This window comes from Capra hircus, chromosome 13 (genome assembly GCF_001704415.2).
Source record: "Capra hircus breed San Clemente chromosome 13, ASM170441v1, whole genome shotgun sequence".
NCBI classification, from domain to species: Eukaryota; Metazoa; Chordata; class Mammalia; order Artiodactyla; family Bovidae; genus Capra; species Capra hircus.
In genome coordinates, this window is record NC_030820.1 from 79391333 (window position 1) to 79407852 (window position 16520).

General features: G+C 50.2%; 1 protein-coding gene across 3 annotated transcripts in view; it reads right to left on the reverse strand.

The window, feature by feature from the left end:
* ZFP64 (ZFP64 zinc finger protein) overlaps positions 1 to 10909 on the reverse strand; it is a 75753-nt gene extending 64844 nt beyond the window's left edge. Inside the window, exons 1-2 of one of the 3 annotated variants that reach the window (XM_018058047.1) lie at positions 10699 to 10909; positions 7508 to 7747 (exon numbers count right to left, since the gene is read on the reverse strand). In XM_018058047.1, coding sequence (XP_017913536.1) covers positions 7508 to 7747; positions 10699 to 10744 — 286 coding nt within the window. In that variant the 5' untranslated portion in view covers positions 10745 to 10909. The remainder of the gene's footprint in view (positions 1 to 7507; positions 7748 to 10698) is intronic. The other 2 variants (XM_018058046.1, XM_018058045.1) reach the window with 2 other exon arrangements.

The following is a 16520-nucleotide window of genomic DNA, read 5'->3' on the forward strand; positions in this document are numbered from 1 at the left end:
CTCTGTGCTTTAGTTCATTATGGGTTAAACAGGGATAATAATTATTAGTAGCTGATATATGTTGCAAAAATTTAATTTTTTTAAATTCAACGTTAAACTCATTAACAACTGAAGTTGTGAAAACCTACTTCACATATTGAGAAAACTGCTTGGCACAATAAGGAGCACGCAAGAATTAGCTGGGCTTCCCCGCGGGCAGAGCAGTAAAGAAGCCGCCTGCCCGTGCAGGAGACGTGGGTCCCATCCCTGGTGTGGGGAAGACGCTCTGGAGGAGGAAATGGCCGCCCACTCCAGCACTCCTGCCTGGGAAATCTCAAGGACAGAGGAGCCTGGTGGGCTCCCCTGGGGTCGCAAAGAGTCAGACACGACTGAGCGACTAACACTCACACAAGAATTAGCTATTACTATTATTATTGCCAGATTCTCCTGGCAACTCACTACCTCGTTTGTTTTACTAAATTGCTCACACACTCAACAGCCTTCAGTGGCTCCCTAGCTCCTCCAGAATAAAGGCCAGATCAAAGCAGGGGCTGCTACTCCATACCAGCCACTGTGGTCAGATCTCCCCTTCAGCAGCAGGGACCAGCTTCTCCACCTCCAGACCTGCGGGAGGAAACACCCCCCTCCTGCTGTCTTCCTCCCAAAGGCAGGTGAGATTCTCAAGGTCTATCATGCGTGTGATCTCACTCATCATTTTTCCCCGTGGCTTTCCCCGTGGAGACCAACCTACTCTATGAACTCTCTGCACGAGGGGGTGCTGGTCACACACGGCTGGGCTTCTATGTCTTACAACTAAGTTCTCCTCCGCTCCCGGACGAGCTTGGACTCCTCCAAGGGAAGCATCTCCATTATCTTGGCTCCAGCATCTGGCACCCCCCAGTCCCAGAGCCGCCCTCACTGGGCCCTCATGATGGAGCCGGCGCCACGCCATGAACATCACGGACTTGAACGAGTTTAACCGGAACTCCACCCCCTTCTGCATTTACTTGTAACTTTTACTGAGCGCCTAGGATGTGCCAGGCCTGGGGCTGGGCGGCCGGAAAGCAAGACTGATTAGTCCCTGCTCCAGGGAGGTTATGGGCTTCCCTCATAGCTCAGTCAGTAAAGAGCCTGCCTGCAGTGCAGGAGACCTGAGTTCAATTCCTGGGTCGGGAAGATCCCCTGGAGAAGGAAATGGCAACCCACTCCAGTATTCTTGGCTGGGAAATCCCACAGACAGAGGAGCCTGGTGGGCTACAGTCCATGGGGTTAGAAGAGTCGGACACGACTTAATGACTAAACCAGGGAGATTATAGTCTAGTGAACTGGAAGTTAAACCACTACCTTGCTTCCTACTAATTAGTTGCTTTGCAAATACAGAATAAGGGTCATTTAAAGTTAAGAAAACAACCCACTACTTGGAGGCCTACAGGCCAAATTGAGCCTTCAGATAATTCTGTTTTTTAGGCTTTCAAAATCAGTTAGGTGGCCTGGGTCTTCCCCACGTCAATGACCTCTGGCCAAAGACCACTAGGGATACACCTGTAGTTGAATAAACTGATTACTCCGTCCAGTAAGGGAATCCTCACCCCATGGGGGCTGTGGAGGGTCTCATAAGAGGGTGCCTGGAAGCATGTAGAGTTTTAGATGTTTGGGGCTCATGTTAGATGATTCTGCGAGGAGGCTTCAAGGAAGCCTGCATTGGAGGCTGCCAGGAAGTGGGGACAATCCTATGACTTGATATCTTAGCGACTAGTGCTCAGCTGCAGAGAAGGCTAGAGCAGCAGATAAAATCGATAAAGCAGCAGGCCAGCGGGGGTTCTGAGGCTCAGGCATGATGACAGAGGAGTTGTTTCCAGCCTGCCCCAGCACAGTCAGAGCTGCCCTGTCCCATGTGGACGTTCTGTGACTCTGTTCAGCAGGGGAACAGCACAGCCCGCCCCGGGGAGTTAACCCAGCTCCCCGGGACTCCAAGGCCGGCTGACGATGCCCCCTGGCTCTCCTCTGCTGGTCGTCCAGCGCCTGCCCACTCCCCCTCACAGCCCATCTGCTGCTGTATTTACTGCCCCTGCCTGCTCCCAGGAGCATCTGAATTCACTGCTCTGGCTAAAGACTGCTTGTTACCAAACAAACTGATGGCAACTGTGATAAGGGCTAGCTGAGGAAGTGGTGAGGAACCTAGCCTTCGGGGTGAGGAGGGGAGGGAGAAATCACGGCTAGCTTCTAGGTGTAGGTGACTTTTAACCTGGGTCCTGAAAAAGTCGGAACGAACCAGAAGAGGTGGGAAAAGTCAGTGATAATTCAACTAGTACTGTCTGGAGGCTTGCCATGAGTCAGGGCCTGCGTAAAATGTTCCATGAGCTGTTTCATTTAATTTCTGCAGTCCCTGATTCAGTAAGTAAGTAATGAGAACTAACCCTGACAGCTTGAGTGTCTGCCATGTAGGAGCCCCTGGCAGCGACCCTCTGAGGTGAGTACTATCATTACTCTCCTATTTTACAGCTGGGCAAGTGGAGACCCCGAGACCCTAAGTCACCTGCCTGAGGTTACCTGGATGGGAAGTGACGTAGCTGGGCTCTGAACCCAGGCAGTCTGACTCAGGAACCTAGACTCTCTCCACAACCAAGTTCCATGGCCTTTCTATGTATTTCTGTCCCCACTTTAAAAAGGAGACAACGCAAGCTCTGATAACTTGCATCACTCACACAGCTCCTAAGGCCCTCTGCAGGCAAGACTTTAACACAGGGGCCTGACCCCAAGCCCCATAACTTCAAGCGGGGAACTTAGAAAATGCATATAGGATGCTAGTTTTTTTCACCAGCGTCAAGATCTAATTTTACTGCTTTTATAGAAAAGTTCTCAAATCAAATGCCAAATGATAGGCAGCTTTCAAAGCTAGCGGGCAGAGAATAAATTTTACTTTATATCCAACATGGCAACCCACTCCAGTATTCTTGCCTGAAAAATCCCATGGACAGAGGAGCCTGGTGGGCTACAGTCCATGGGGTCACAAAGACTGAAGCGACTGAGCAGGAGCGGGGGTGGGGGGTCTGTTTTAATCAAGGACTGAAGAGGCACCAATAGCCCTGGACAAGGTCTGGGTGTGGGCAGAGAGGAGTCTGCCAGGGTGGGGGTCGAGGCCTGGAATCCCCTGGGGAGCTTGCTAACACTGCAGATACCTGAGCCTCAGCCAGGCAGATTCAGAGGCGCAGCCCTGGCACCAGCAGCTTTAACGAGATCCCAAGGGACCCTGGTCCAAACTGCCGCTGCCGCAACACCGAAGCCCAAACTTTGGGGAAGCTGGACCCAGCAAACCAAAATAAACAGTGCAAAAGAAAGTGGGGGGGAAGCAAGATGCTGCTTGTTTGGGAGCAGAGCTGCAGGCACACGCTGGGAGAGCAGCTGGGTCGGGCAGAGACTCAGCGCCCTGCCAGTCTCACCTGGGCATGCATCCTGATGTTAAGAAAGGGAAAGTCGCTCAGTCATTTATGTCGATAAAGTGAAAATCGCTCAGTCGTGTCCGACTCTTTGCAACCCAAGGTTCCACAGTCCGTGGAATTCTCCAGGCCAGAATACTGGAATGGGTAGCGTTTCCCTTCTCCAGGGGATCTGCCCAACCCAGGGATCAAACCCAGGTCTCCCGCATTGCGGGCAGATTCTTTACCAGCTGAGCCCCAGGGAAGGCCTTCATGTTAATAAAAGCGGTCGTTTACTGAGTCCAGTGACTGTCATAGGTCCTTTATTTGGATTATTGCAGAGTCTCACAATAACCCAATCCTATTAGGCACCTAATTCTACAACCTAATAGTACTTGTTGTTTACTCATGAAGTCACGTCCAGCTCTTTGCATAGCCTGCCAGGCCCCTCTGTCCATGGGATGTTCCAGGCAAGAATGCTGCAGTGGGTGGCCATTTTCTTCTTCAGGGGACCTTCCCAACCCAGGGACTGAACCTGCAGGCGGGTTCTTTACCCCTCAGGCACCTGGGAGGCACACCTGCTAGTATTAGGGCCCCTTTTTAACAATCCCTTTCTACAGACGAGGAATCTGAGTGAGCGACATGCCCACAGCCCAGGGTTGCTGACTGGGATAAAGGCCCAGCAGCCTGTCTCCGGCGCATGGTGCCCCCGTCAGCTCTGTGCGGCGGGGAACCCTTGTGCAGTGGGCGCCTGGGCGTATGGGGTGGTTGGGAAAGCTGAGGCACAGCTACTGTCAACGACGGCGGGGCCGTGGAGATGCCAGGAGGCAGGGGGGAGGTCTCCGAGCCGAGAACTAGGACGGAGGAAGGGGTGGTTGTATGGTGTGCGGTCAGCTTCATCAATGACGTGAGACGTGGGCCCCTGTGAGTACCCCACACTGAACCAGTGCCAGGAATATGATGCTGCGGGTCAAATGCAGCCCCTGACCTCGTGGCGCTTACGGTTCAGCAGTGGGACAGGCCCTAAGTTTGTTCTGCAAAAGATCCTTTAATTACGGGGACCTGATCTGAGAGAACAGTGCCAGCGTGTGTGGTCTCAGAGCGGGGCTCTCTGGGGTGAGGCAGTTAAGCCCAGCTCGGACGCACACACCAGCATTAAGTCAGCTCCAGGCAGCGGGGCAACACATACAAACGCCCCGGGGCTCAAGGAAGAGTGGCCCGCTCGGGAAACAGAAAGGACGTCATCACGGCTACTGTGAGTCAGAGGGGAGCGGTGTGTCCTGAGATGCAGCCAGGTCCTGTGTGCAGATGGTCCTGAACCTTAGCTTTTGAGGGTGGGCTGGTGTCAGCCAGGTAAAGGCGAGAAAGGCAGGGGGGACGGCAGCAGGGGAGGCTCAGAGCCAAGAGAGAGGCAATGGCCACAAATGAAGGGTCTTGAGGCCTCCCTGCGCTGGGGCCTCGGGTCCCAGGCTTCACACCGGGGTGCGGGGTGACTGGGAGCTTGTTTCTCAAAACAGAGAACCCGACACTCAATCTTCAGGGAGAAGACCACGAGGGCCAGGGCCAAGGGACGTAAGTCCCAGGACTGTCTGGAACCGGTGCTGGGATCCTGACCATCTCTCATCTCCACTCGCAGCTTCCCTTTGTCCAGCTGTAAGATGAGAAGGTGGCATCAGGCCCATCTCTAAGGTGGGTTTCAGTCTGAACATTTTCTCGGTGATTTCCTCTAAGATGAGATTAAGAGCAACTTGGGAGAACGTGGGAAGACCTCAAGGTAACCTGATGAAAGTCTGTGAGGTGATCAATTATATTTTAATGCTTAACAAATTTCAGCAGAAACATTATTTTGGATGCATTAAGGAAATGACCACAAACTTGCCCGCTGCCAAAAAATTCAGGCACAACATCAATGTTCAAATGAAAAGGTAAAAGTTGGTACCCTTCGGAGGTTCTCCCCATCTTAGCTCCAAATTAACTGTTTGCACTACACTGAAAACAAGTCAGAAGTTGCACATGGGCTCGGTCAAGCTTACAGATGTATTTTGTTTGACCAACAAAGTTTTTTTTTTCCCCTCGTCGCCTGACATGTGGGATCTTAGTTACCTGACTGGGGATCGAACCTGTACTCCCTGCAGTGAAAGGACCGTCTTAACCATTGAATTGACAGGGAAGTTTCCTAACAAACTTTTAAAATTTGGGAAATTTTACATTTTTCAGTTTCTCAGAAAAACACAAATATCTAACTGATTGAATCCAAAGAGCAACTTTCTCTACTTCACCAGAGTCCCCACCATCTCCTAATGCCTTCTGCAGAGCTGACCTCTTTCATTAACATTACTTGCCTCATGCCTGTTCTAGAAGCTTTCCTTCAATATAATACGTATGCATATATATGCCTGTTTATATTTACCTTGAGACTCTATGTGGGCACACAGATCTAGCTTCCTTTTCAGAGCTAAGTCACATTCCACTGTCTGAATTTATTCATCTAACTGTTAGATTATTCATTATCCATTGTGGCATTTATTTATCTAATCTCCTCCTGACATATACATTACAAAAGTTCCATTTTCTTTACAGTATATCAGTAAACACCCTTGTGCATTTTCACTTGTCAAGTTTTATAGGATAAATACCCAGAAGTGCACATACTGGGTAAATGTATACATTTTAAAATTTGAAATATTTTACACGTAAAAATTAAAGTTTGAAAGATATCACAAGATTGCCCGGCTTTGAATGGATATCTCCAGAAAGGAAAGGAAAGCAGTATTTGATTTGCATTTCTTTATTACTGAGGGATAATGAGTCAAGGGCACATCCTTGTATATTTACTGGCTCTTGAATAGCAACTGCTGCTCTTTGCTGACTTTTCCATCCAGTCCTTTTATTGGTTTTTAGGAGTTGTTTTTTTTTTTTTTAAATATATGAAGGATATTAGGCCTCAGTCACATGTACTGCATTTTCTTTTCCCAGTTGTCTTTAGGCTTTTTATATACATTGTTTTTACTTTGGAAAAATGGTAATTTTATTTGCCACCACATAACAATTCTTTTTCTTTTGGGGGAGCAATCCTATAACCTGCCTTCTTTGGAAGGCACAGTATTAATATATTTTTTGATTTAAAACTTTTAATGCCTTTTGCCAACAAATACATCCTCTATTTTCCCACAGGATGAAACAGTGTGTTTACCAACCATCTCATAAATGGGTGACTTACTAAAGTTATCTGTCTTGTCCCTTAAGGCAGATTATAACGGAATAAGCATAGGGGTATGTGAGTGTTCGGGTCCCTCTGCATGTGTGGACTTCCCTGGTGGCTGAGACGGTAAAACATCTGCCTACAATGTGGGAGACCTGGGTTCAATCCCTGGGTGGGGAAGATCCCCGGGAGAAGGCAATGGCAACCCACTCCGGTACTCTTGCCTGGAGAATCCCATGGACGGAGGAACCTGGTGGGCCACAGTCCATGGGGTCACAGAGTCGGACACGACTGAGCGACTTCACCTTCACTTTTTTTCTTTCGCACGTGTATAGTTTTTACTCTACAACTTTGACAGCTTCATTTATGTGCACATTTAACTTTTGGATCCATCTGCGGTTTCTTTTGGACGTGACCAAGAACTAGGATGACCTTTTCTGTTTTTCCAATTGGCGGCACAGGGAAGGGGAGTCATCAATACTTGTTTATAGATTTTAAAAGTTTCTTAAACATTTTTTTTGTCCTTTACACAAATAATGCAAATTCAGGAATCACACACATATTTCCACCACCCCCAAATAACTACTTTTTCCTTTTTTACCATTTCTTGCAAGTATTTTTTCCTTAGTATATAGCTTTTTTTTTTTGGTTTTGTTTTAAAAACCTGGTTTTTGTCTGTTAGTTTTGTTTAGCACGTGACAACAATTTATAACTACTACCACTTAATGTTTTAACCTAGCAGTTCCCAGTCCTGGCCAGGCAGCTAGCTTCCCCATGGAGCTTGTTAAAAAAAATGAATCAGCAATCCTAGGGGGTGGGCCCTGCTGTCTATATTTTTAACAGGATCTGAAGAGGCGTCTGGGACATAACCAGGCCGACTCTGAGTGACTACCCCACCCCTCAACCATACCTGTGATCGTCTGGGTCTCTGAAGTGATGGTTCGAGTGGCAGTCTGAGTCTGGGTGGCAGGCACCGTTTCCTCCGATACAAACTGGACCGTGCTGGGCGCTGCCGCAGACGTGCCGGTCAGCTGGCAGCCACTCTGCTTGTGAGCCACAAAGGCGTCCAAATTGTTAAAGTGCTGCTTGCAGATGCCACAGATGTGGATGTCGGGAGTCAGCTCCACCAGCACGGTTGTGCCACCTGGAACTCCATGGGACAAAGTGGGAGTCACAGGTTAATTTCAGACAGTTTGAAATGACAGCACAAACCAGACCACGGTGAGAAAAACGGGCATGATAGCAGACGTGGCTAGTTGCTGGCCCAATATCTATTCCACTCCCCTCTTCTCGCACACAGAAGCCCAGTTCTGCCCCAGCAGCAACATACCCACCCAAGTAATGCTCCTGATTATTCCCTGTGGGGACACTAGGGGTATTTCATGCAAGAAGGTTCTTCCCTGCACTTCAAGAAGGCTGCCTTGCACTTCAAAGGACCATCTCCTATCTCAAGTAACACGTAATTGTACTTTTCAGTCATTATGAGAGCCAAGGCTCCCACTATTCCAACCCTCTCCCCCATCGTGAGAACCACTAGCCTGAATAATTTTGGTTCATGACATACTTGGGAATCCCTCCAGCACAGTGCTGGAGGAGCTCCAGGGAAAGACATGATAAAAAGGAGATGACATGGTTGGCACTGTTCACCTCTCCCTTCAGTCTTGAATTCAGATGTGAGGCCAGGTGCTTCTGCAGCCATGTTGTAACATGAGGTAAATAGTACGATCTCTACAAAAGTTTACTTCACTGATCCCCTAAATCAACCCTAGAATCAATCAATTCCAGACTTCTAATTAGGCCAGTATAGTTCACTTTTGTTACTTGTAAGCAAAATTAATTCCTGACAGAGGCATTATTTCACTATAGTAATAATATCAAGAATTAATACTGTATTTAACACTTGCAAAGTGCTTACCACAGTCCTGGCACTATATTAGAAACTGCTATATAAATGTTTGTTAAATAAAGAAATACAATGACTAAGTCTCCAACTAATAAGACAAACTGAATTTTTATTTAAAAAGTTTTCTTTGCCTTATTACAAGGAAATTCATATTTATAACAGAAAACTTGGAAGAGAAGAAACAAGGAGGGAAATTACAGTCTTTCCACCTATGGCTACCATGAACATTACAAAATATTTTCTTCCATTCGTTCAATTAAAGATTGTTTATATCATAGTGCATTGTAAATTATTAACCTTTTCCCCAGTACTGCTGTATAAGCATTATGCTCTATCACTAAAATCTCTTTATATATATATAATTATTTAATAGCAATACAGTATTCCATATTTTTTAAGCCTCATAATTTCTAACTGTAAGGTTTATATATTATTCCCAATTTTTCCTGAGTCTAAATAGTATTTAAACCACCTTTGTGCATAAACAGTTGGCATCTTTGCTTCCTAATTTTAAAAAAATTATAAAATATTTGCATTATGTTCAATGTCCTGTTACAACCAAGACATCTCTGTGCAGAAATACAATTTGGTTGACTTCTAAGAAAAGATACTCTGCACTGAGCAAGGTAGGTTTATAAGCCATCTTGCAAACACTGAAATCAGTGGATGGAAGGACGTGACATTTCTCTTCACTATCTTCCTGTAGCTACTGAGGTGCCCAAGCTAAGAGGAAGACAAGGAATCCAAGGGACTTGGTGACCGCATCATTGAGATTCCTTAACGGCAGGACTGATACCGGGGAGGAGATGGGGTGAAGTTTCTGCTTTGTAAGATGGTTACGAGAATTAAATGAGATGGTGCTTGTAAAAGGCCACCACAGGGATCCCCAGCATACCACCTGATGGGGTTATTACTGAGGTGTTCTAGTTGAATTTGAAAATATCCCTTCTGAAAATCTGTAATGAACTGAGACCCAATAGAATACACTGGGTCTTTTTTTTTTTTTGCATCATCAACAAAAAGAATTTCTTTATCTCTGCCAGGCTCCTCTGTCCATGGGATTCTCCAGGCAAGAACACTGGAGTGGGTTACCGTGCCCTTCTCCAGGGTGTCTCCCCAAGCCAGGGATCGAACCTGTGACTCTTCCGTCTCCGACACTGGGAGGCGGGTTCTTTACCACTGGCGCTGCCTGAGAAGCCTCTTTATCCTTCCAAAGTTCTCCAAACCTGTCTGGGCATCAGAATAAGGGCTGGGGTGGGTTGTTTAAACACGGACACGTCTGAGCCCCACTTCAGAGAGTCCCAGCGGAGGTGGGGTGAATGGGGACTGAGGTTTAGGGAAATCTGCGCTTTTCACAAGTTATGCAAGGAACATACAGACAAGTTTAGGAGCCAGTATATTCCGAGTCGTTAACAGTAACATCTAACAAGTGCCAGGGGTTCTCAAACTTCCTGGGCCTCCGAATCGCCCAGGGCAAGACCATCCTCCTCCCCTCAATCCCGGCCCCACCACCTGGTAGGTGGGGCTCAGAGAGCTTTTTTTTTTTTTTTTTTCCCCTTTATAAAAAATAAGCGCTGGAGCTCCCAGGTGGCTGGTTCGCGCTCAGCCCCTGGTCCACACTTAGGGAAACAACGAGCCAGGCGAAACCACGGGCTTGAAAAAGGCTGTCATCATAATGAAAATGAACCTCAAACTCAAAACTCAAAGAAAACGCCCACGGCCCCGTTCCCCATTCAGATCTCCACCTTGAACGTGGACAAGGCTTTGCAGGAAGCCGGCAAGCCCAGCCAGCCAGACCTCGTGCAGTCCTCCGAACCCCAGACTTCAAGGATTCGGGGCCACCGAGACAGAAGCTTTCCCATCAGCGTGGCCGCGGTTACCCCAAATCCACCTGAGGCTGCGCCGGGGGCGGGGAATGCCGCGAGAGGGTGGGCGACGGTGGGAGCCGCCAGCCCTCCCCCGCCACCCCCTGCCCGGGGGCTCTCCGGAGGCTGGCGAGCGCCCCCGCCTCGCGCCGGGTCGGGTGCGCGCGCCCCCGGCCCACCCCGGCGCCTCCTGCCCGGCGCGCCCGCCGCGGTCCCCGAGACGCCGGCTCGGGGCCGTCACCCCGATTTCGGGGCCCCGGGCCTGCCCGCTGCGTCGCAGGCGTGCTTGGGCCCGGGCCCCGGAGCGCGCACTGCGCCCGGAAAAGCACTTACTTTGCACCGAGCCCGGGAAGCTCTCGCCCTCGTTGCTCGCGTTCATGGCCGCAGACTGGGGGCGAGGGGGTGGTCCCCGGCCGGCCGGGGTGCCAGGGCGCGGGGCGCGCGGGTCTACATGGTGCAGGGACTTTTCCTTCTATTTTTTCCACCCACCCCCCCAGCCTTCCTTCTCCCAACTCCGCGAGGCGGGGAGGACGGATGTACAGCGAGCGCCACTTCCGCTGCCTAGAGGGCGCTGGCCCGGCCCGGCCGCACCAACCTGGCTTCGCGGCTGCGGCTCCCGGGGGAAGGAGCCGGCCAATCCCGGCGCCCGGGCCGCGGGGTCTCCCCGGGGTCCGGACGGCGCACAGCGGAGGGGCGGCCGCGGGCAGCGAGGGACGCGCCCCCCCCCAACCCCCCGGGCTGCACCAGCCGGCGCCCTGCCCGCACCCCGGAGGGCTGGGCCGGGGCGTTTGGCACCCCCCCCCTCCCCACCCCGGCTCTGGCGCCTTTGCACCTGCCGCTCTGGGCATCTGGTCCCCGCCGAGTCCGGGCAATCGGGTCGCCCCAGGGGTTTGCAGATGAGGCCCGAGCCAGGCAGCAGTTGGGTGGGTGCGTGGGGGTGGGGTGAGGGGGTTGGTCACCGGCCTGGCGGGTGGGGAATGCCGGCTGAGCGCATCCGCAGAGCGCTGGGCGGGACCCCTGCCCAGTAGTGAAATAAAGAGGACCGTGCTCACGTGCTTGGGTGGCAACTGGGATCGGTCGCTGGGGCAAGACCCCTGGCTCCGGGGGTCTGCCAACTCTTCTGTGCATCACCACCCCCGGAGAGCTTGTTAGGATGGAGGCCGCGGGGCCAGCCCAGAGTTTCTGACTCGGTGGGTCCGGGGCGGGGCGGGGGGGGGAGGCCCGAGGACCAGCATTCTAAGTGGCAAGGTGAGGTTCCTGATACCGGTGGGCGCTGCTGCCCCCGATCTGACCCCGTGCTCGGCTGACTTCACCTGCCATTCCCTGCTCCCCTCAGGCGTCAGCCCCGAGCTCTTTTCAGCCTCAAGGCTTCTGTGCTCACTGTTCGCTCTGTATCCACCGGCCACCCTGCCTAACGCCCTCAGGTCAATTGCCGTCCATGGAGAGGCCCTTGGCTAGCCCCCCGTTCTGATCCTGCCGACCCTCCATCCAGTGGCTCCCCTGTTACTTTCTGGTCTGCTGTATCTTAGAATTGATCAAATCTAACCTGGTAATCTGGAGTATCTCTGTATCTACCAGTCTATCCATCTATCTGCAGATCGATCTATCTAGTCAATCTCTACAGACAGATACACAGATTTATTCGTTTATTACCTGTCTTCCCTTGCCCCTTACATTCAATAAGTCCTCAATGACCTGGAATGAATAGTAAAAACCCCTCTGCCTTGCTGATACATCTATCCCCAGTGACTTGGCCTGGTGCCCGGCACATAGTAGGCCCACAGTAAATAGGGTGACTATAACTGATGGACTTATCCTGCGGTTTCCATTGAGGGTTTGCTCATTCTTCGAGCAGCAATTTACTTAGAAGCGTTTGCCATGTGCCAGGCAGTGGGCTAGCCCCTGGAGGTACAAGGGCGATCCCGACTATTTACTTCCTGCTCTAACAGAACTTGGCTGGTGGCTGGCGATGCAGTCCACGCTAAACAGTCAGATCAGCAGTGTAATTTCTTGAGAATAATATGATCTCAGAAGACACGAACCAAGGATGTGATAGTGGCTTCCTTGGCCTATCTGAGCAAGCAGTATGTGAATGAGGCCGCTGCGTCTGGGGCAGTTCCAGCCTGGGTCACTGGCAGGCGCGGGAGCCCTCAGCCACAATGCGTCCACTGGTCCCACTGCGAGTCTCACTGCTCTCCCCCAGATACTCAGGTCAGCCAGACCCCCCTCACTGCTCCTGCTCAGACACGCCCAGCTCTGTGTTTCCTCCTCCTGCTTCCTGGATTGCCTTCCCCTGGTCTTTGCAAGACTAGCCAAATGGAAGGTCACTTTGTGGGGGAGACCTTTTCTGTCTCTTATCTGAAGTCCTTACCCCCCGCTTGGTACACTCTGTACATCACCTTCATTACACCCACTCCTAGTCTATATGACCCAGAAAGGCACCGCAGCATAGGGCGATGATTATTTTTTTAACGGTTGATAACTGAATCCCCACCTGGATGAACATTTCCAGCCTCATGCCCTTTCCCAGTCAGTGTTACCCCAGCTCCCCAAGTCCAGACAGATAAACGCCATACAGAATTCTGTTGCTGCAGATTCCTTTTGTTGAGAGCAGTATTTTTTATTTTTGTCGGAAGAGGAGAAACACCAAGGGGGCTTGCTAAGGAACAAATCCTAAAGTTCCAATCCAGATCGACTGCACCCAAATTTCCTAAGGCAAGACCTGGTGATCTGCATGTATTTCACAAGTGCTTCAGGTAATTCTTACCACGATATGCTTAGGGGCCTTACGAATCAGTGCTTAAGTCTGCCCATCCTGGACACACACTATTCCAAGGTGATGTAAACCCTGGAGCTATTTCGCTGTAACCAGTTGGGTGACCTGTGTGGGAGACTCAACTCTCTGTGCCTCAGTTATCTATAGTCTGGAAATAGTAATGGTACCTATTTCCCTAAGGTCTTTCCAGAGGAAAGTGAAAGCGAAGTCCTTCAGTAGGTCTGACTATTTGCCACCCCATCGACTGTAGGCCACCAGGCTCCTCCATCCATGGATTTTTCCAGGCAAGAGTACTGGAGAGGGTTGCCATTTCCTCCTCCAGGGGATCTTCCTGACCCAGGGATTGAACCTGGGTCTCCCGCATTGCAGGCAGACACTTTACCCTCTGAGCCACCTGGGAGTCCATATATGCTTAGAATATAAGGCTTCCCTAGTGGCTCAGAGGGTAAAGCGTCTGCCTGCAGTGCAGGAGACCCGGGTTCGATCCCTGGGTCGGGAAGATCCCCTGGAGAAGGAAATGGCAACCCACTCTAGTACTCTTGCCTGGAGAATCCCATGGACAGAGAAGCCCGGTGGGCTACAGTCCATGGGGTCGCAAAGAGGCGGACACGACTGAGCTTAGAATACCGCCAGGGCAACAGTAGCATGATCGGGCAACAAATGTTTAAAAAAATGTAAATATTTACTCCATGCCCAAGGGCAAAGGAGAAGCCCCAGCAAGACAGGAGGAGGGGTGAATTTGCATTTAAAATCAAACCCCATTTCCACCAGAGACACTCAGAAGGCTCAAACATACCTTGTGCACACCAGGACCCAGGGACCCCACAGAGACTGAGCCAGAACTGCATCTGAGTGTCAGCTGCAGAGGAACAGGTCAGCAGTGGCCTGCCACAGGGGCAGGGGCTCTGGGCAGCAGACCTGGGTGCGGCATAAGCCCTCTTGGAGGAGGTCACCATTAACCCCACCACAGAGCCGCCGGAACTTACACAGCACTGGGAAATAGACTCTTGGAGGGCACAACAGAACCTTGTGCACCCGGACCCAGGAGAAAGGAGCAGTGACCCCACAGGAGACTGACCCAGACTTGCCCGGGATTGCCCAGGAGTCTCCGGGGGAGGCGTGGGTCGGCGGGGGCCTGCTGCAGGGTCGGGGGCAGAGTGCAGCAGTGCATCATGGGACCTTTTGAAGGAGGTCGCCATTGTCTTCATTAGCTCCACCATAGTTTGGCCTCAGGTCAGACAACAGGGAGGGAACATAGCCTCACTCATCAACAGAAAACTGGATTAAAGAGTTACTGAGCATGGCCCTGCCCATCAGTTTCCCCCTCAGTCTCTCCTGTCAGGAAGCTTCCAGAAGCCTCTTACCCTTCTCCATCAGAGGGCAGAAAGACTGAAAACCACAATCACAGAAAACTAACCAATCTCATCACACGGACCACAGCCTTGTCTAACTCAATGAAACTATGAGCCATGCCGTGTGGGGCCACCCAGGACGGACAGGTCATGGTGGAGAGTTCTGACAAAACACTGTCCACTGGAGAAGGGAATGGCAAACTGCTTCAGTATTCTTGCCTTGAGAACCCCATGAACAGTATGAAAAGGCAAAATGATAGGATACTGAAAGGGGAGCTCCCCAGGTTGGTAGGTGCCTAATATGTTACTGGAGATCAGTGGAGAAATAACTCCAGAAAGAATGAAGGGATGGAGCCAAAGAAAAACAACGTCCAGTTGTGGATGTGACTGGTGAGAGAAGCAAGGTCCAATGCTGTAAAGAGCAATATTGCATAGGAACCTGGAATGTTAGGTCCACGAATCAAGGCAAACTGGAAGTTGTCAAACAGGAGATGGCAAGAGTGAACGTCTACATTTTAGGAACCGGTGAACTAAAATGGACTGGAATGGGTGGATTTGGCTCAGATGACCATTATGTCTACTACTGTGGGCAGGAATCCCTTAGAAGAAATGGGGTAGCCATCATGGTCAACAAGAGTCCGAAATGCAGTTCAGTTCAGTTCAGCTCAGTTGCTCAGTCATGTCCGACTCTTTGCCACCCCATGAATCGCAGCACGCCAGGCCTCCCTGTCCATCACCATCTCCCAGAGTTCACTCAGACTCACGTCCATCGAGTCCGTTCTGCTATCCAGCCATCTCATCCTCAGTTATCCCCTTCTCCTCCTGCCCCCAATCCCTCCCAGCATCAGAGTCTTTTCCAATGAGTCAGCGCTTCGCATGAGGTGGCCAAAGTACTAGAGCTTCAGCTTTAGCATCATTCCTTCCAAAGAAATCCCAGGGTTGATCTCCTTCAGAATGGACTGGTTGGACCTCCTTGCAGTCCAAGGGACTCTCAAGAGTCTTCTCCAACACCACAGTTCAAACGCATCAATTCTTCAGTGCTCAGCCTTCTTCATAGTCCAACTCTCACATCCATACATGACCACAGGAAAGACCATAGCCTTGACTAGACGGACCTTAGTCGGCAAAGTAATGTCTCTGCTTTTCAATATGCTATCTAGGTTGGTCATAACTTTTCTTCCAAGGAGTTAAGCATCTTTTAATTTCATGGCTGCAGTCACCATCTGCAGTGATTTTGGAGTCCCCCAAAATAAAGTCTGACACTGTTTCAACTGTTTCCCCATCTATTTCCCATGAAGTGATGGGACTGGATGCCATGATGTTCGTTTTCTGAATGTTGAGCTTTAAGCCAACTTTTTCGCTTTCCTCTTTCACTTTCATCAAGAGGCTTTTTAGTTCCTCTTCACTTTCTGCCATAACGGTGGTGTCATCTGCATATCTGAGGTTATTGATATTTCTCCCGGCAATCTTGATTCCAGCAGTACCGAAATGCAGTACTTGGATGCAATCTCAAAAACGACAGAATGATCTCTGTTCGTTTCTAAGGCAAACCATTCAGTATCACGATAATCCAAGTCTATGCCCCGACCAATAATGCTGAAGAAGCTAAAGTTGAAAGGTTCTATGAAGACCTACAAGACCTTCTAGAACTAACACCCCTAAAAGATGTCTTTTTCATTATAGGAGATTGGAATGCAAAAGCAGGAAGTCAAGAAACACCTGGAGTAACAGGCAAATTTGGCCTTGGAGTACGGAATGAAGCAGGACAAAGGCTAATAGAGTTTTGCCAAGAGAACACACTGGTCATAGCAAACACTCTCTTCCAACAACACAAGAGAAGACTCTACACATGGACATCACCAGATGGCCAACACCAAAATCAGATTGATTATATTTGCAGCCAAAGATGGAGAAGCTCTATACAGTCAGCAAAAACAAGACTGGGAGCAGACTGTGGCTCAGATCATGAACTCCTTATTGCCAGATTCAGACTTAAATTGAAGAAAGTAAGGAAAACCACTAGACCA